Source organism: Bombus huntii, chromosome 3 (genome assembly GCF_024542735.1).
Source record: "Bombus huntii isolate Logan2020A chromosome 3, iyBomHunt1.1, whole genome shotgun sequence".
NCBI lineage: Eukaryota > Metazoa > Arthropoda > Insecta > Hymenoptera > Apidae > Bombus > Bombus huntii.
This window is the reverse complement of record NC_066240.1, coordinates 2271224-2291945: the sequence shown is the minus strand read 5'-3', so window position 1 is coordinate 2291945 and position 20722 is coordinate 2271224. Positions and strand designations below refer to the sequence as shown.

The window sequence follows — 20722 nt, the reverse complement described above, 5'->3', positions numbered from 1 at the left end:
TGTTATATTAAAAAATTGAGTTTGTATGAAGTAAAACATTCATATGTATATGTATATTCGTGTGCGCATTATAATGCGCAATTTTCTTTAAAAGCAGAAAGTTGATTTGCTAATAGGAAACCAGAAAATTCTCTTAGATCAAGGTTGACCAATACGTGGATTAAATACTACACATTGTATGGGAAGAAGATTTTCAGCAATTATTTTGCAATACTGTCGTTAAGCATTTAATTACCTTTGCAAATTATTGGTAAATATACAGAATGCCAGCGGTAGGCGAGATTTTCGACTATCTTTTCAACTATACGAAAATTTGTGAATCAAGACAGAGTAGGAAACGAAAAAAAATGTTGAATATTTTGGCTCCGTTATCCGTTTACTTTGGACTTTCATTTTGGATACTTTAACGTAACAATTTTCATCGAGGAATGTTAGAAACGTTATTTCACGGATAACACAAAAATATCTATTCTCGTAGAAAATGTTAATATGAATTGTTTAGTAAAATGATTAAAAGAACCGTCATGTTCTTTATAACAAGGATGGCGTCATCTGAATCTCTGTTCGCGTAGTTTTGTTAAAGCTATGATTTCGTTGAATAACCATAAATGCATCCTAAAGATTATGTTCAAGTGGAATAAGTTTCACTGAATTAGGTAATTTGCATACCGTTGTTCGTAGTACTGATTGTTAGTTGTGAAAATTTAGGAAAATCAGGGCGCAGTGCGTTGTGCTTAACAGTCAAACATTGAGGTAGTTTTGCGCTGGTGTGTCGGAGAGGTAGTATCAATAAATCCGTATATTTTTCACTAAGAAAAATCAACGAAGAATAAAGAAAAGACAAGTATCAAGGCCGATGCATAAATCACGTCCATATAGTAAATACGACACTATACGAGCAAGTTGAAAAATTACAAGTTTTTGAAAAAACCGGAACATACCTCTGTAAAATTTAAGGGCTGTGTTTTTCCACAAAAAAGTCTTGACTCGATCGAAATTTATACAAGAAAATCAATTTGAAGGACATGATAGAAAGAATTCTTTTTACGAAATGATTGTCATATTGTTTCTTCGCACTAAACTCCAACCTAAAAACTTCGAAATGTTTAAGGTTATGTTTTATTGAAACATGAATTTCTTGCATTAACTAGCAAAGCAATTTACCTGACAAACAAAAACAATCTGGACGTAAGTTAAAAGTAAGAGTAAATTTTTTTAATATACGTTAATTTTCATATTAATAGGTAATATTATTTGTATTAACTTAAATTCATATATTTTATTTTAAGAATGATGACTGTGTATCTAATTTTGTTTAATTTTTTGTTTATTTGTAATTTTAATTTTTTAAGTGTTTAATAGTTTCACAATTTTATATATTAAAAAATATATTAGTTTTCAATCTTTAATTAATAATATGATTTTTAAACTTATATGTAATAATATAACATTTTATGTTAATATTCTGTATGTATAATGTCAAATTATAATTACTTATGTATTTAATTAAATTACTTAAGATTCACTATTTTGTGTATTTAATTACTATACATATGCATTTTTATACTCCATTATATTACATTACATATTTATAAACAATTCAAGAAAGCTTATATATTTTATATTGGAAACTTTGATATATATAATGTGCTTTTTATGTAATACAACTTTTATCAATAACTTTTATTTGCAGCAATTTATATGAGTGGATAATGCTTGGAGGCAATGAACGGAATGGAGAGACATGGACATGGACACGGACATTCACATGCACATTCGCATCGTCATCGTCACTCACATGGAAATTTACAAAATGTATCTCAAAACTCCAGTCAATCATCAAAACATAGCCATACCCATACGCTGCATTTGCAAAAAGATACATCTATGGTTCAAACACCTCAGAAACCAAGGAATTATAAGTTATTAGTTGATCCATTCTTAGTAAAGGGTGCAACAAAGTTATATAGATACGATGGCATGGTTCCAGGAGATCCAACCTATCCTGAAGTTCAACCTCGGGACCCTAGATCTCAGTTAACAAGAATTTGGACACGTTTAGAACAACTTGACTTACCTGTACCTAGATTTAAGATTGACTCTAATTACTGCGGTGAACCTCCTCCGCTGGAAGTAACGTTCTGTCATTTAAATGATAATATTGATAAAACTTTTTTATCAGATATGGTTCAAAAATTTGGAGCTGTAGAAGAACTTATTGTTTATTATCATCCTGTAACTAACAAGCATCTTGGAATTGCGAGAGTGGTGTTTGAAACTACGAAAGCTTCAAAAGCTTGTGTAGAAAAATTAAATAACACGTCTGTGATGGGTAAAGTTTTAAAAGTATTTCTTGATGCATTTGGGGAGGAGTGTAAAAAGATCTATGATGAATTAACTATGGAAAAAAAACCAGAAAAGAAAATTGAGAAAGAAATAAAGTGTGAAAATGATCAAGGGAAGCAAACTCCAATTGAAAAAATTATTAGTGAAGAAAGAGATGATTTCAGAAGTAATAAAAAGATATCCAATATAGAAAAATCAAGAGATCTGTATATAGAAAATTCAAGATACAACAAATATAGAGATTATCCTACTCCTAGTGGCAGTGCAGGAAGTGATTTAGGATATGGTACTGCGCCTAGTGAATTAAATTATTCTAGTAATTATTCTCAAAATTCTACTCCAGCTACAAATTATGATTTTTATTATAGTAGTTATCATCATCAACCTCCAAATAATTATTTAGCAAATATACCACAAAATGTATCGCAAAATCTTTCAATGCAGCAAAATTCGGGTATATGGTGGGGAAATAATACAGGGACGGCAAGTTATGCATCATCTTCTATGTGGCCTGTTCAACATGGGACAAATTTAGATAATTCTAATTCTAATCCAGTTTCAGTTTCTAAGGCTTCTAATGTAAAGGTACATCATACACCTAAGAAAGAGAAAGAAAATCAAAATGTAACAAAAAATTCATCACGAGATTCACCAATAGAGACTCGTAAAACATTAGATTTGGATACTAGAATCGCTATGTTATTGAAAGACAAAGCAGGAGGAATGGCACCACCTTTCCTACAGTTTGGTAGCGATTCTGAGGATGAAAAAAAGTCTATCACTGCAGATAATGAGATGCTCTCAGAACCACCAAGCCCTTTTCTCTCTCATGAAACATACAAATCATGTTTTGAAAAAATGAGAGAAAGGAATAAAGAACGATGGAAAGTACATGAAAATAGCATCAATCAAATTTCTGTTGATGAAGATTTAGGTAGCGTTATAAGTTCGAGCGAAGATGAAGCATTACTAGGAAGTTATAGTCCTGCACCAGATGAAATCGAACCAGAACCACCAAAAGAGCCGCCACCTCCACCTCCACCAGATGATGATAGAATGTCATTAAGTCCATTAAGTTCAGGGGATGAAAAAATTGAAGAGGTAATATTTAACACTATGAGTATTAAATAGTGAATATAAATATTTATTCATGTATCTTATTATTTAAATATACAGGTTATAGCTCAAACAGAACCTACAAGTCAGTTATATCCAGGAGCTGGCTATCCTGGACATTTAACTCATTATTCTACCAGTGATATGTACCATTGGCCAAGACCAGCACAATATCCGTACCCTTATGGAACAACATATTTACAAAGTCATTATCAACCAAATACTACATCATTTTCTGGCACAGTAGGGAATCATCAAGGAGCTAATTATTATCCATCTTTTCAATCGAGACTTCATGCTATGGCAAATCATAATATTACGAAAGATAATCCACAAGTACATATATATTTCTTAAGTGCAAATATGATATAATATCAATTTTGACCAGTTTGAATATTATTTAATTATAACCTAATTTCTGAACATTTAGGGTCCTACTATTAATGGTGTATTAAACAGAGTTGTAAATGAATTAAAACAAATTCTAAAAAGGGATTTTAACAAAAAGATGATTGAAAATACTGCGTTCAAACTGTTCGAAGTATGGTGGGACGAAAAGAAATCAGAGAAAATTCAAAATCAAGGAGGCGAGAACACCATTATTAATAACAGTAATAAGGAAGAAGGACAGAAACCTCAAGGATTATCATTACTTTTAGAACAAGGAACTCCACTTGGATTTAATTACGATGGATTTGGTCTGGGCATTAGAGCCAGCATGCCAAAGATGCCTTCTTTCAGGGTATTTATTTTCATTATATGAAAGTTTATCTTTAGTGACATTATGTATAGTAAATATTTAATAATATATAAAATAATGATAAAGTACTTATTTAAAGTAATAATACATTTTATTTAACATATTACTTAAAATTTATACTATTAGCGTAAAATCAAAGCTCCAAGCCCATTACCACAGGACGAAGATAGTCGTCAGTCTGATCATGGTGACACAGAACTTATAGGAAGCGATAGCGATCTTGACCTAGCATCAGTACAAAAAGTTAAAAGGCCAGTTACTTCTCTTCCAAGCGTTTCTTCGTCATCTTCCTCGTCATCCTCGTCGAGTGAGAGTAGTAGTGAAGAAATGAGTTGCAGTGAATCTTCCAGTAGTTCGAGTGATAGTTCTGACGAAGAAGTATGTTCTGGAAACTTTGAAGATGAGGTATATAATTTATTAAAAGTACAAATAACTATTTTCTTGTAGCTGTAAAATTGTATAATTATGTAAAATATATAATAACTAAATAACTTGTAACTATTTTCCTAAATATTCATGTGTGATACTTTTTCATATCTTTTCATAGAAATAATTATTATTTTTAGCAAGATACAGACAGTCGTTTGTCAGATCATCGTCCACTGGCCTGTAACAGTGAAGATCCTGATATTCTAATGGAACTCGCAATTCAGAGATCATTAGATTGTCCAACCCCTACTGGTAGAGAGACACCAATACCTAATATTGAAATAAAAGATGTAAATTCGAATGAATTCCCACAGTGTGATAATGAAGCTAGCCCTGTATCATCTCCATTGAAATATGAAAGTGATAAAGATGACATTGAGAAGACAAATGAAATATCTGTCAATGAGGATTACCTTGAAAAGGTTCGAACAGTGCATGAAGAGATGGAAACAAAGAATGTGGAAGATGAGATACAAAGAAAAGTAAAGAGTACTTTAGTAACACCAGGTAAACAAGAACCATGTGATATACAAAAAATGGAAAATTCTGCAGCAGAAGCTTTGATAACATTAGCTGGCCAAGATAATATTATAAGGCATAGAAGTCCGGGACCTGTACAACCAAATATTATTAGAGCTCTTCAAACTATGTCTGCTAAGTACATTAACGACGAACCTATATTAAAAGAATCAGAAAAGATCGAAATGTTTAGTGAAATACCTACCACCGATTCAGAGGAAGAAAGCTTAGAAATTAGAAGATTAAGGTGCGTAAAATTACTTACTATAAATCTAAACTTGATCAAAATAAAAATATATTCCCTAAAAGTATTGTTTTATACTACATAAACTAATGTAAAATATAATGTTGTATTGTTTTCAATTAATTAGGTATCAAGCTGAAGCTGACCTCCGACTTAATGGTCAACAGAGTCCTAAAAATTCTCAAGCTTCACAAGTGTTTATGGAGCATTCGTATTCATTACCACCAACACAATCAGAAATTACGAAGTCCGTAATTCGTACACCTTCGACACCAATGAAACCAGTGAAACTTAAATCCTCAAAGATTATGAAATTATCGAAGAGTAAAGACAAGATACACAAAGTAGAGAAACGAAAATACAATAAATACACGAAGATACATGCTCATCAAAATCATGAAGGAGAGAAAGAGAATATTGAAAATGAATATGTTTATGAGAAATATCCAAAGAAAGTTGAGGAGCCACTTGTTACATACAAAGAACGCGATCTTATGTCGGAGATGGCTATTTTGTATGAATTTTTAACCAGAGGAATAGATGCAGAGGATGTAGAATATTTAAGACGAAGTTACGAGGCTTTATTGGCCGATGATAGTCAAGGTTATTGGTTAAATGACACGCATTGGGTTGACCATCCTCCAACTGATATTCCAAGTCCTGCGAAACGCAGAAAGAGAGATGAACTTAGATTACATACGAGTGGAAGTGCAAGAACAGAAGGATATTATAAGGTTGATGTACGAGAAAAAGCTAAACATAAGGTATGTGTGACTGATCTTTTAATATAAGAATTAACATACAGTGGCGTACGAAAATATCTGAATACTTAACATAGATAACTTTTATGTATGTATATGCTACACAAAACATTTCGAAATTTTATTAACACTATAATAAGACATGATAATATTGGCAAAATTTGAGACTAATTAAAATCACAAGAAAGAGTCTTAAACATTTTTTACAATTCATTACATTTCATTTTATTTGATTGTGCTGTACTTGTATAACAAATAATTGGCTGTTCAAATACTTTGTTGATCTTTGCAAAGTGTAATGTAATTTACTTCCGTATATGTATATTTCCAAATTCGTTTTACATCTTATCTAGTCAGCTAATGAAATTTCAAAATGCTTTGTATAACATACGTAATATATTCATAAAAAGTTTTGAATATTTTTATAAACCACTACATTAATATCTTTCTTACTATAAAATTATTTTTGTATAGCATCACTATGCGCAAAGTATACAACGAAGTAATGACGTTGAGGATAGTAATGGTCCTTATGCTGGTAGTGATGGAATAATGAATGGTCCAAAGAACAATACTAAAGCTTTAACTGGCAAAATGCAAGCTCTGTCTCGTGAGGCTCGAAGTAATCAACGTCGATTATTAACAGCTTTTGGTATCGATACTGATAGCGATCTTCTTAAATTTAATCAATTGAAAGTAAGATTTCAATTGCTTTATTTGATCATTGGCTCTAAACTATTTTCAGCTACTGTGAAGTTAATTGATATCAAATACGTTTATTTCATTTTACAGTTTAGGAAAAAACAATTGAAATTTGCTAAATCTGGTATACATGACTGGGGTCTATTTGCTATGGAGCCAATCGCTGCTGATGAAATGGTTATTGAATATGTTGGACAAATGATCAGGCCAGTTGTTGCTGATTTACGAGAGTCTCAGTACGAAGCTACCGGTATCGGTAGCTCCTACCTTTTCCGTATTGATTTAGACACGATTATCGATGCAACAAAATGCGGAAATTTAGCACGGTTCATTAATCATAGTTGCAATGTGAGTATTGTACTAGTGTTTGTGTATAGTATTCCAATAATCATGGTAAAATCGACAGAGTGGACGATTCTTTATGAAAAAACAAATAAATTCAATTTTTTTACGTAGAATTTCTTCCTTACCAATTGTACCACGATTATCGAGATACCCTGTAGAATAAATTTTTATAACTATATAGGTCGTACTATTAATTTTCTTTTATGTTTCAGCCGAATTGTTATGCAAAAGTAATTACGATCGAAAGCCAAAAGAAAATTGTAATCTATAGTAAACAGCCGATAGGAGTTAACGAGGAAATCACGTACGACTATAAATTTCCATTGGAAGATGATAAAATCCCTTGCCTATGTGGAGCTCCTCAATGTCGGGGTACTCTCAATTGAATCGTTCATAAAATTGTATTGTTCATCCCTTTTCCTGTCTCCTACATTTCATCATACCCTACTCATATTTTTGTAAATATTTCCCCATGTAAACATTTTATAAAATGCAATGGAAAAATGCTAAATTATGTTAATATGAAACTCCTCTTTTTTAACATCCTCCTCATAATTACGATAATTGCATTAAGTACCTAAAATGAATTTCAAGAACGTTATAAAATATTTATAATTTACGATTGTTTTTGTATATACATAACTTAAGGTTTTATTCCTATTATGTTTCTGTTAAAAATAAAATAAGAATTTTTAAAAGCGCTCGTGTCAACCGACAATGAAAAAAATTTCCGTTCTTTTTAACAAAGTCAGTTTAATCGAGTTATAAATATAATACTTTTTAATAATTTTTATATATTTACGTTTCTTATAAATAAAATATGTATATGTCGATATAATATATATATATATATATATATATATATATATATATATATATATATATATATATATATATATATATATATATATATATATATATATATATATATATATATATATATATATATGTACGAATATATATTAAGTTTAGGGACTTTTTTTATGTCATTTGAGAGTAATGATATCAGCAACATTCCAGTAAGTAGGAATCGAGAACTAGGAACTATTATATCGTCTCTATGTGTTTCTTTCATATTCATAACTTCTGTTTCTAATAAAGAATATTTTTAAAGAAGCATTTAAATGACACATAATTAATTAAAATATAAAAACGATATATATATATAAAATTGACAAAAGTTTTTTGTAATGTTCTGTTTTGTTTTTAACAAAATGTTTCGATACTTTATATTTAAAAAAAAATTATATACTTAAATGCGTTATAAACATCTAAAAAATTATATAATAATGCTATATCAAAAATAATACAATTTAAGTGACTTAATTCATAACAACACATATCAACAATTTTATTAATCAGAATATTTTAATATTAATAATATATAATTACATACATATTTTAATGTCTTTACCTCAAAAACGGAATATCAGTCAGAGTAACTATTTTATTAATATTTACTTTTATAATTTTCTATTTCTTCCTCTTTGAGGTTTTTCTTATAAATGTAAATTTATTTGTAATACTTAAGCATTTCCTAAAGACCGTCATTTTTGTTTTTCTAACATTCATTACAAGGAATAAAATTTATTAATTAAGTTGTGAATATGTTTTTCATATCGAAAACTCAAGATATCTCGTACACAAACTATCCCCAGAACTCGAAATATCTCTCTTTAATGACATGTTCGCCAACATTCAAGACCTAACAATCAAATTTTAAGATTGGAATTGAACGCAGCATGAAAGTTAATTTCTTAGAGTGAGGAACTTCACAATCGCATTTCTTAGTAAAAAATTGAATATTATAGTTGATTACAGTGATGTTATACGTAGAATACCATTATTGATCATATTATAGGAATAATATAATTTTAAGGGTTATATTTTTAAAATATGGCAGATCGTTTAACACAGTTGCAAGATACTATAAACCAGGTAATTGATTGTGTAAATTGTGTAAATAAATATAATATGTAACAATCTAATTTTTATGTTATTCCAGCAGGCAGAACATTTTTGTAACAGCGTAGGTATTTTACAACAATATTCAACACCTAGTAAATTTCCTGGTTTTGATCGTGTTGGAACACCTCAACCGCATCAACCTCAAGAAGGTACTTTTATGTATAATTTATTTCATTAAATTTCATATTGGCAGCTTATATATGAATTATACTTATATTTTAGATTATGCAGCCTTGTTTGCAACGCTTATAGCAAGATGTGCAAAAGATATTGATACCTTGATAGAAAGTTTACCGAGTGAAGAGTCATCACAAGAACTACAAGTTGCAAGTCTTAGCCGTCTTGAACAAGAAAACCAAGAAGCTGGCGAACAACTAGAGGAAGTTGTAAAACAAGGAGAAGCACTTTTGCAAAGGATTCAAGCTGCTTTGCAAGATATTGCTCAAAGTCAGTTAGATATGCAGGATCCAGCATCTACGTCTATAATTAATATTAATCTTAACACTAACTCAACTTTTAAGCAAGAAAATGTAAGCTCTGTAAATACTGTATCTTCAAATAGCGCACATCAATTGTCAGATCCTTCACCTAATTCTGTAAATCAATGATATATTTGTACTATAATTTGATTTTTTGATAAATTTATAAAGGAAATAAATTTTTCTAATAGTGTAAACATTGTCAAAATATTAAAATTATTAAATAAATCTTAAAAACTGTTTTATATTTATAAATAGCAAGAAATTAGTTATATGAAATGTCACGTCCCGCGCCCCGCGCGATCCGTAGCGCGAAAGTAAAATTGGTAATTTCTTTCAAATCAAGGTAATTTAAAACATTTATTTGAAACCGTGTTTACAGTATTTGAAGTGAAAGGCAGTTAAAGCCGTTAAAAGCTATATCTTGCGGAAACTAATCTATGTTTTTATATTTACCTAATTATGTTTTTATAACGATATTAAGACAATTTAAATTGTAAACAAAGTTGGCAGTTGAACAAACGTTGGGGATCTTCCCAAACATTTTCAAAAGAAAGACCCCGACGTTTTTTCATCACCGACAGATATAAATAAATGTAGCGACTCAGACAAGTCAGTATATTAATTACCCTTCGTCTATTGAATACAAATAATTACCGTTCGTCAACCGAATGATTAGTAATAAATATAATTACGAAGAGTTAGTTATCATTTTGTCTGTCGAAGAGTTAGTAATCATTACATATTGTTAATTTACTTTCGAACAACTTTAATCCTCTCCCGTGCCAGTATTCCCGCACATAGCACGTTAGCCGAAAGTGGAGCTTATTGCTAGTTGCATTAAACGTCAGTTAACGCTACCAGACGCGGCAACTAAATAGAACGTAACATGAAAATATATTTAATAATTTATTTTAACATGATATATATCTATAGTTACATTAAATATAAAAGATAAAATGATAATAATTTTTATATTTATACTATTTCTTAAAAAGATCTATGAATGTTTCTCGTGGTATAGATATTTTTCCAATCATCTTCATTTTCTTCTTCCCTTGTGCTTGTTGAGCCAATAATTTCATTCTTCTAGTGATATCACCACCGTACTGAAATAAAAAAGATTAATAACAAAAATATATAACAATATACAATGTATGATATAAAAAATTATTTACCAGTTTCGCAGTTACATCTTTCTTGTATGGTTTTAAAGTTTCTCTTGCAATTACTTTTCCACTTACTATTGCTTGAATTACTATTTCAAACAATTGACGTGGAAGAATATCTAGCAATCTTTCACATATTTGTCTACCTGTTGTACGAGCCTTGCTAATATGTACAATAGTACTGAGTTCTTCTACTACATTACCATTTAGAGCAATATTTAACTATAACAAGCAGTTATTAATGTAGTGAAGTAAACTATAAAATATTTCAATACAAAATTATTGCATTTATAATATTAAAAAAACTATAATTACCTTTAAAATATCTGTAGGCTGATAATTATGGTCTTCATAATCAAAAGTACCATACCCCGAAGTTGCTTGTTTTAATGTATCATGGAAGTCAACAATAATTTCGTTCAGTGGCAGTAAAAATTGAAACAGTGTTCTATTATGACCAATATCTTTTGCTGTTTGTTGCACTCCACGTCTTTCAAAGCATAAACTTAAAACAGTACCCACATATTCAGCTAGTATCAAAATTATAAGTTATAAGTATTTTTTTTTAATTAACTATACTATACGTAAAATTTAATTAATAATATATTAAATATACTTGGTGCTATAATAGATCCTAATACCATAGGTTCATATAATTCTTCTACAATGTTAGGATCAGGAAACTTTGCAGGATTATTGAATGAAATCATATCAGTTTTGTATTCTTTAATATTCTTTTTGCCAAAAATTTTTGCTTTATATGTAACGCTAGGTGTTGTCACAATTGAACATGTACCATATTCTTGCTCAAGTCGTTGCATAAATACTTCCATATGTAGTAAACCTAAAAATCCAAGTCTCCAACCATGTCCAAGAGCTACACTAAAAAAAAGAAGATATAAAGTGCTTAGATAAAGTAAATAGATATAAAATATGTCTATTATTTTGTACCTGTATGTCTTCCATTTTATTTAACTGATTTAATAGGCTTAGAAAATATTAGAAAAAAATACCTAGTTTCCATTTCAATAGTAACGCTACTATCATTCAATGTTAATTTTTCAATAGCAGTTCTCATAACTTCAAATTGCGATTTTTCAATTGGATAGACGCCTGAAAAAACCATTGGTTTTGGAGTTTTAAATCCTAATAAAGGTTCAGCAACATGATCTTTTAAATGTAATGTATCTCCAATAATCATTTCCTTGGAAGATCTCATGTTGCATGAAATACATCCTATTTGACCTGCGAACCTAAAATATACTATTATGTTATTATATTATGTTATATTATTATATAATTAATAATGTAATATTTTCATAAAATTCATATTTACAATTTATTTACATTTTCTTCAGAAGGTCTCAATAGTGACATATTTTTAACTTCGTACGACTTCTTAGTATACATCGAAACAATATGTAGTTTAAGGGATAAAGATCCTTCCTTAATATATATCAATAAAATTGTTCCTTTATATTTATCATACCAACTGTCAAATATCAAAGCTCTGAAAGGTTTGTCTCTACATACATCAGGTGGTGGGATTCTTTCTACTATGGCATCTAAGACTTTAAGCACTCCAGTACCTAATTTAGCAGATATTTTTAAAACATCCGACTCTGTTATATCAAATAATGTTTCTAATTGATTTATAACTCTCTCAGGTTTGGCAAATTTTAAATCTATTTTATTAATTACTGGTATTATAACTAGATTATTTTTCATAGCTAAGTGAAAGTTAGCCACAGTTTGTGCTTGTACACCATCATTAGCATCTACTACCAGAACTACTCCTTGGCAAGGAGCTAATGAACGATGTACTTCAGCAGAGAAATCAACATGACCAGGTGTATCTATTAAATTAAGAAGATATTTAATTCCTTTATATGTATAATTAAGTGAGGCTGTTTGTGCTTTAACTGTGATTCCACGTTCTTTCTCAACTTGTAGTTTATCTAATATTTGTTCACCAGAGTTAATTTTCACTGCACCTGTTATTTCCAAAAGTCTATCAGCAAGTGTGCTTTTGCCATGATCAACATGTGCCACAATGCTAAAGTTTCTAATATTTTCTATTGGTAAATCATATTCTTTGGTAACTTCTGAATTTGTAGAATAAAATCTATTAAAATAATATAAATGTTGCCTACAAACCAAACACATGATTAATATCAGTTTCAAACAATATGTTATCCCTTTATTTAAAATATTTAGAATTTTAAACATAAAAAGTACAGAATATTTGAAAAAGGGGTATAATACTTACCTTATGCGTATTTGGTTAATTTTACAATTTCTATGAAGTGACCATACATCATAAATAAATTTGTTTATCTTCATAATGAAATGATATAGTCGTTATTTAAGCACCAAAAGTGCGCAAATAGATATTCAAATATAATAAGTTGTCTTTATTAACGTATTATTTTCGGTTCTATTCATACATATGATTTGGTCATACATATAGTTATAATATAATGATTAAATCATTATTTTGTACTTTATTAAAATTTTAAATTATATCGTTAACAATATTTACGAATAAATAAGAAAATTTAAAATTAAACTCATACTGGACTTTTCATTGATCAATCAACGATAACGTCAACAAAATTGTTACTTAGTGTACAAATAATGAGGTTATGTAGATTATGCTTATATATATAGTGTCTATCCAACGAGATGAGACAGTAAACGTAAATATTATTTGACTGCTACAGCTGCAATATACAGATTAAACATACTTAATCTACAATCTACATATGTATCTCCGTATATATTATTTGAAATGGAAGAGTTAGATTCATTACAGAATATCAAATAGAATATGGAATATATTGTGATGTCTTTATATAAAAAATGTATGTAAAATTAAAACAAGAAGTATCAGACAAGATTACTTTGCTGTAAACATGGGGTAAAAAATTCTATCGCATTTAATAAACTTAGAATCTGCTAGATCTAAACTTTAGTATAATGTTAAGAAATTAAATTCCATACTCGTCTTAAATTAAAAATAATATTAAAGTAACTGTTGATGTTGCTAAACACTATAATTAGGCTTAAATCATTTCAGAATCTTTAAAAATTACTAATTAATTAAAATGATAAGCCTCTATCTTACGTATATGCTGTATAAATTTAAATGAATATAATAGTGAATAAATGAACATTAAGAGTATGGAACATATGAGTGAGGCCAACAAAATATTACAACATATTTATACACAATTTATTAGTTTCATATTGTATTAGGCTGTATCATTGCACTCTTTTACTTCTGAATGGTAGGTGCAGACTGATTGGATGATTTGGAATCTCGCATAGAAGCGCTACGTCTTCGTTTTAGTTCTTCTTGACGCCTATTCTTAGCTTCCTTTTGCCGTTGTGCTAACAGCTTCGCATATTCTGCTGCTTGTTGCTTGCGGGCCAAGCAACGCCTCCTCTTTAGAGCCAGTCTATGCCTCTTTCTCTATATAAAGATATTTTTATTTTATTATAAACCCCATACTTGTGGAAAAGTTTTAACCGAAACAAACCACTAATATAGTACAGATACATATATGTACAAACCTGGAGTGTAAGTGGGGTAATAAGACGTTGAATTTTAGGAGCTTTCGACCGCTGTGGTTTGCCCTCTTTTTGAATTGGTCGTTTCACAACGAATCGACGGACATCATCTTCCTTGGATAAATTAAATAGCTTGCGAATTTTGCTTGCCCTCTTGGGTCCTAAACGCCGCGGTACTTCCTTGTCAGTTAAATCCGGGATATCCTGTAACAATTTAATCAACTTATACATTAAATGCTTCACTGTACATTGAGAAAAAGTGCAAATTACATAACACAGTTTATCAAATCAAAAGACGATATTTAATTTTCCTCGTTTAATAATCGATAATAAGTCAATTCTAATACACGCTCTGAAACATGGATAATAGATAGAAAGTACAGACAAATTAATACCTTTTCTCCTTTTTTGACAATGACGAGAGCAAGTACTGACAGGTTGGAATCGACAATGCATCCACGAACAGATTTACGTTTACGCTCACCATCACGTCTAGGTCTATAGCATGAATGTCCTTTTGAGAGCAGTAAACGTACGCGCCCTAGATACAGGAATTTTTAAAAAATTAAAATCAATGCATTGTATCAAATCTATAAAATTCATAAACACATAAAGCTGTTACAAATGAAATTAAAATAGAAAATGCTTGTGTTACCGTTAGTCAGAACACCCTGTTTCATAGGAAATCCTTGTTTATCATTGCCACCCGAGATACGAACAACATATCCTTTCCATTCGTTACCGAGAGCATCAGCCTCTACTTCTGCGCCCATACGCTTTTCATAAAAAATTCTCAGCTTATGCTCATCAGAGATTTCAAACAGTTTCTGACATCCTGTTGCAGGATATGATACGTTCAACTAAAAAACACAAATATCATACAGAATATGTAAAGATTTAACAGCCTGTGTCAGTTTATTCAATGTACATAAGCAAACAAAAAATTTTATATATACATAGCCAAATAAAGCTTCATCAAAAGGTTAGAACAAAAATTCAAAATACAAAGGGAATAGTAAGAAACTCGTAATTACTATGGTATAAAACAATAGTAGATATATCACCTTGTAGTAAGGCTTCAACTGACTTATATTTATAAAGTATTTTTTGCTTGATAATAACCATAAAATATATTCATAAAGGTCGGCTGTTTATACTTGTACAGTGAAATATAGGTTAAAAGTCTAAGACATTTTAATGAGGTTATGCTTATTTCGATTCTATAATAATGAAAATTGTAAATCTTAATGCTCTATATGAAGAAAAATTAATTATTTTTCTTTTACATATGACCTGCTTTATGTTCTTCATAATGACAAAGTTAAATAAAATGTGTTATATTTTAATACTGGCTAAGCATACAGATAAACGAATGTTTCATAAATTAGATATATCTAAAATTATTCATAACATTTCAATAGACAAATTTGCATGGAAACAGTTCGTAATATTTGTTAGGTTTTGAAATTTACATTGGTTACGTACTTTCATTGTGACAAATATCAAGCAGTGCAGCGACCTATAAATAGAAAGACCGTATATCACACTTGCGGACAATGAGCACGTAATAGAGTACGTATACCGGATATCCGGTTTAAGTCCAATGAAATATTAAAGTGAAAATAACAATAAACAAAATCCTCACAAATCTGTAAACAAATCATATTCATATTTATGTTTATTATATTCGAAACGTTATAATATATGTCGGGTTTACATTAGAATTATGGTTAGGGGCGTAAAACGAATTTTCGTTTAGATTACACGTTGTCGTTATGCGATAGAGAAGACATTGGCTAGTGTAAATACGATTATCATAGAACCGGACAAGTAACCGTGGTAATTAGATACTCGAGAAACTAATGACAATGATCCTAGGTTCAATAACGAATCCGCGGTCGACGGGATGATAGATGAACATACTCACAAAATCTAAGTCGGACGCGTAATATTCACTGGTCGTAAAGGGTTACTCTTTTCGTCGATGAGATTGTTACGTAATTTTTAGGGTTGGTTGGTGAAAATAAAATATAGTTGAGTCGTAACACAACTATTAACTTTGTTTTAATCAACCTTTATTATGAATTCAGCAATCACAATGTAACACGCACTGAATTAACATAAATCACAATTCACTCCAATCACGTTATGTAAGACTTAGTTACAACAATACATTAAGTACGCGACTTATAAGGGTAGAGACCGATATAGATATGTTGACTATTCTAAGGATACAGAATAAGTGAAGTCTTACTGACGATACTGTGTCTGAGGAAAGCTAGGGGTGGGTGTGTCTAAGGACACGGGACTATCGGATTTGTTGATGACAATTTTGGTTAAGGAAGTGAGGGCAGTAGACACTGTCTCCGATTGGATAATAAGACGGTTGGTGGACCAGGAAGGGTTTTAGCCGCTCTCGCGAGAAAGTTGCTAACGGAACATACCAGATGTGGAGAAAACCAACTTTCTAAGCTAACACGTGGTAGACAATAAACGTAAAGGGAAATCTAAGACAGGAAATACTCGCTTGGTCCGAAGGACCTTAACTATGAAAATGCCAAGGCCCCTGGTGGGCACTTAAGACTATTGAGGGTGCGCGCCAAGGATATGCAGACATCTGGGTGCCATCCTGTCCGTAGTGTGTGGCCTGGTCTCTGATGTGAATTGACGTTACAAGATCGCGAGAGAGAAAGAATTTCCCGTTCCGATGATGCCACAGAGGAAAACTATATTGGGGTGTGTCTAAGGGCACGAGATCATCGGATTCGTCGAGAAAAGCCTTCGTTCAGAAAGTAAGGGAAATTCACGTTGCTGCTAATTGGTCAATCTCCATATCGGTGGTTAGAAAAAGATGCTAGCCGCTCTCGAGGGATAGTTGCTAGTGGGAGACGCCGCTCGTTAAAAAATAGGTCTCCCCTATTTTCCCGTAGTTGGGACAAAGATTGTTTGTCTATTTGAAGGATTTTAGTTAGCTAAATCTTAAGATTTATAACGGGCACTCGGGCTAGCTGAACATGTACTGCGGAGACGCATCGACATCTGGCAATCATCTTACTCGAAGAATAGGGTTTGCGTGTGGAGAGCTACGGGACAGAGACCGTCGGAATGTTTACTGTCGAGTGTTACAACTATTTCCTTTTTAAGGAGAGCTATAGAATTACTCCATGCCTTTGTTAGACAAAGCGTTCATCCCGTGACCGCGACTATGTTTGGCGACTGGCTGTCGCCTCGAGCCCAAGCTCATTATTACAAATCTCGAACACATACAATCGGATTGAATGACGACAATTGCTTAATTACGGCAATGATTAGAACCTAGATTACAGTGTTAAAGGATTTTCCCAAAGTTCCAAAGGGAAGGTTCTGGGGTCCTTTCATCTCCGACAAGTAGATAATAATAGTAATAATAATAGTATTATTAGTAGTATAATAGTAGTAATAGTAATAGTATTATTATTTATTATTATTATTTATTCTTAGTCCGTGCCTTTCGGCCTTGGACGACTTTCGGTTTACATCTCTTATACTGCCCTTACATCACATCTGTTTCTCTCACTCTAGCACTTCTATTATTATATATTGCTTATATCTATCTATTGCACCTTGCTTGCTCTATCTCTAATAACTAACTGCCAACTTATATCTAACGCTTATAACTAAGTGCTCATTCCTTCTTTGGCTGCTTCCTTGCTGTGCTCGCTCCCTGTCGTTCCTCCCCCTCTTTTGCTACTCTTCTCTTCTCTATTATCGCTTTCAGTTCCGCCAGTCCTTCTCCAGTCTCATTCAGTATTTCTACCATGTTCCTTGCTCTTCCTGTTATCTCACATTCCTCTACCACGTGCTTCAAGTCCTCCTCTCCTTTTTTGCATAATCTGCATCCTCTTTCTCCCTCCTCTTTCCAGTGTTCCCTTGCCCTGGTTTCGTTACCACATCTAAATCTTGCTACCATACTTCTGTCCTTCCATTTCATCTTTCCTTCTAGATACTTTGGTAGCCCTTCTTTTGCTATGTTTCCGTAATATCTGTTGTACTTCGATTCCCTTATCCTTTTCTCTCTCTCCTCTGTTTCTCTTTTCTCTCTTTCTTCTATGATTTGGTTAGCTATCATCCTTTCTTGTCTATCTGCTGCCACCACTTGTGTCCTTCCCTCTCTCGCCTCCTCTAACCTCATCTTTCTTTTCCTTGCTTTTTTCCCTTTTTGGCCCTTTCCCCAATTCCTTTCTCTCTCCTTTATACATTCCTTTATTAATTCCTTCTTCGATTCTAAGGCTTTCTCCTCATACTTCACTGCTCTTTTCAGTGCCTTTTCTCTTATTTCCTCTATCTTGCACTCCTCTCTCAGAATGTAATTTGGCGTTGTTGTGTTTAAGCCTAAAATCCATCTCACGTATCTCCTTTTTGCCCTGTCCAGTCTCTCCTCTATGTTCCATCCCCATACCTCCGCTCCAAACAGCGCTACACTCTCTACCAGTGCTCCAAACATCCTCATTCTCCTCTTGTAGTCCCATTTAAATATCCTTTCCCTACGCTCCATGTCTTCTTCATCGCAATTGTCGCCCTCTTTTTCCTGTCTTGAATATGTTTCTCGTCACTCCCATTTTTCTGCAGTATGTATCCTAGATACCTAATTTCATCCACTTCCTCTAGTCCTTGCTCACCCCATCTCCATTTCCTTTGCCTTCTATTGTTTCTTCTCTTTTCAAACACTACTACTTTTGTCTTTTCCGTGCTCAATTCCAGTTCCACTTCCTTTAGGACTGTCTTAAATCTCTTCATCATTTCCTTTAACTCTTCTCAATACAATGTCATCTGCATATGATAGTGACCATACCTTACTGTCTCCTACCACTATGCCTCCTACTTGACCTTTCCTTGTTTACTCTTCCAGCCCTGCCACATAGATGTTAAATAGTGTCGGGCTCAGCGGGCACCCTTGTCTCACTCCCCTCACTGTCCAAAACTCTTTTGTGTTATTGTTCCTGATCCTCATTACGTTCTTTGTCTCCTCGTATATCTCTATCCTTCTGGTTAACTTCTCGTTAACCGCCATTCTCCTCATTATCTCCCCCAGCTTCTTCCTGTTGACCCTATCCTTAGATCCGCGAAGCATGCACATAGCTTCCCTCTTTTCCCGCTCAATTGTTTGTTTATTATGTGGTCAATACGTACACTGCGTCTATCACTCCTCTTCCTTTCCTAAACCCGAATTGGCTCTCTCCCAGCTTGTCTTCGATCTCCATCTTCAGCCGCTCGTCCAGAATTCCTGCATAAATCTTATATGCCGTGTCCATTAACGTGACCCCTTTGTAGCTCTTCACTGCTCCCTTGTCCCCCTTCTTGTAAATCGGACATATTACGCCTTTTCTCCAGTCTTCAGGTATCCCCTTTCCATTCCATATTTTTCTTAGCATCTCCCATAACGCTTCCCCCACTTCCTTCGGCGCATACTTCCATACCTCGTTTTCCAAGCCATCTCCCCCCGTTGCTTTTTTCTCTTTCAAGTTTCTGATTTGGAATATCACCTCTTCCTTCTCTATGTTATCTTCTCTCTCCTCCTTTGATTCCTCCTCCGCTCTCCATCCTTCTATTCTTCTGTCCTCTTTGCTTTCTGTCCCCTCTAACATTTCCATAAAGTAATTTTTCCACTCTTCTTCCCTTATATCTTCGTCTATAACCTCTTTTCTTCTTCTATATTTATTTATGTATTTCCATGCTTCTTGCTCTGTTTTGATCTTGTTGATTTTCTCCATTTCTTCCTCTTCCTGCTTCTCATTTCTTTGTTTACACCACTGTTTAAATGCCTTCTTCTCCTCTATGAATTCTTCTCTGCTGCATTTTCCTTTCCTGAATTTTGTCATTTTCCTTCTTATCTCCCTTTTCCTTGCTTTCCATTCCTTATCGCACCATAACTTTTCTCCTATGCTCCAGTTCCTTATCCTTACTCTCTTCTTTGGTATTGCCTCGTTTATCTTCTCAATTTCTGTCCACATTTCCTCTACTGTTCTTCCCCTGCTTGCCCAGTCTTTGCACTCCTCTAAATATCTTCTCAAACTTTCTGTTTGTTCGACCAATCGCGGGGAGACGTAGTCGCTAGAAGAGACGTCAACGGGAGTCGTAAATTCCCGTTACGATTATAACAATCGACACCACGATTTGATCCATCCCCTGATTTCCGTTGAGATAATAGGGGTGATTGAGTTTGTATAACACTGTGATTCACAGAATTATAAATTATATATTTCCAACACTTAGCTTACATTGATGAGCATAGATAGATAGATGATCACTTATCGCACGAAGATAAGATAGAT

General features: G+C 32.4%; 5 protein-coding genes across 9 annotated transcripts; 2 read left to right on the top strand and 3 right to left on the bottom strand.

Moving 5' to 3' along the window:
- Positions 1 to 124: 124 nt before the first annotated feature.
- LOC126863353 (histone-lysine N-methyltransferase SETD1) lies at positions 125 to 7923 on the top strand. 3 transcript variants are annotated; one of them, XM_050613416.1, is made up of 10 exons: positions 125 to 656; positions 1694 to 3447; positions 3523 to 3798; positions 3893 to 4204; positions 4349 to 4627; positions 4789 to 5417; positions 5542 to 6178; positions 6650 to 6871; positions 6968 to 7225; positions 7435 to 7923. In XM_050613416.1, the coding sequence occupies exons 2-10, from the start codon at positions 1726 to 1728 to the stop codon at positions 7606 to 7608; spliced, it is 4509 nt and encodes a 1502-aa protein (XP_050469373.1). In that variant the 5' UTR covers positions 125 to 656; positions 1694 to 1725; the 3' UTR covers positions 7609 to 7923. The 3 variants fall into 3 exon arrangements, with proteins under 3 accessions (XP_050469373.1, XP_050469372.1, XP_050469371.1); XM_050613415.1 differs by having other exon boundaries at positions 125 to 1188; XM_050613414.1 differs by having other exon boundaries at positions 126 to 1199.
- An 818-nt stretch (positions 7924 to 8741) lies between these two features.
- On the top strand, positions 8742 to 10721 carry LOC126863378 (mediator of RNA polymerase II transcription subunit 21). 2 transcript variants are annotated; one of them, XM_050613476.1, is made up of 3 exons: positions 8742 to 9160; positions 9231 to 9339; positions 9413 to 10721. In XM_050613476.1, the coding sequence occupies exons 1-3, from the start codon at positions 9119 to 9121 to the stop codon at positions 9796 to 9798; spliced, it is 537 nt and encodes a 178-aa protein (XP_050469433.1). In that variant the 5' UTR covers positions 8742 to 9118; the 3' UTR covers positions 9799 to 10721. The 2 variants fall into 2 exon arrangements, with proteins under 2 accessions (XP_050469433.1, XP_050469432.1); XM_050613475.1 differs by having other exon boundaries at positions 8756 to 9160; positions 9228 to 9339.
- LOC126863361 (translation factor GUF1 homolog, mitochondrial) lies at positions 10566 to 13456 on the bottom strand. The gene is made up of 7 exons (XM_050613443.1): positions 13108 to 13456; positions 12175 to 12987; positions 11852 to 12091; positions 11455 to 11720; positions 11154 to 11368; positions 10848 to 11060; positions 10566 to 10778 (listed from the first exon to the last, which is right to left on the bottom strand). The coding sequence occupies exons 1-7, from the start codon at positions 13179 to 13181 to the stop codon at positions 10653 to 10655; spliced, it is 1947 nt and encodes a 648-aa protein (XP_050469400.1). The 5' UTR covers positions 13182 to 13456; the 3' UTR covers positions 10566 to 10652.
- Positions 13457 to 14051: 595 nt separating this feature from the next.
- LOC126863373 (40S ribosomal protein S6-like) lies at positions 14052 to 16060 on the bottom strand. Of its 2 annotated transcripts, none has more exons than XM_050613465.1 (5): positions 15897 to 16060; positions 15067 to 15271; positions 14807 to 14952; positions 14415 to 14615; positions 14052 to 14313 (listed from the first exon to the last, which is right to left on the bottom strand). In XM_050613465.1, exons 1-5 carry the CDS (start codon positions 15900 to 15902, stop codon positions 14116 to 14118), a joined length of 756 nt encoding a protein of 251 aa, XP_050469422.1. In that variant the 5' UTR covers positions 15903 to 16060; the 3' UTR covers positions 14052 to 14115. The 2 variants fall into 2 exon arrangements, with proteins under 2 accessions (XP_050469422.1, XP_050469423.1); XM_050613466.1 differs by lacking the exon at positions 15897 to 16060 and adding an exon at positions 15476 to 15866.
- A 3501-nt stretch (positions 16061 to 19561) lies between these two features.
- LOC126863566 (uncharacterized) lies at positions 19562 to 20401 on the bottom strand. The gene has a single exon (XM_050613832.1). The coding sequence runs from the start codon at positions 20399 to 20401 to the stop codon at positions 19562 to 19564; it is 840 nt and encodes a 279-aa protein (XP_050469789.1).
- Positions 20402 to 20722: the final 321 nt, after the last annotated feature.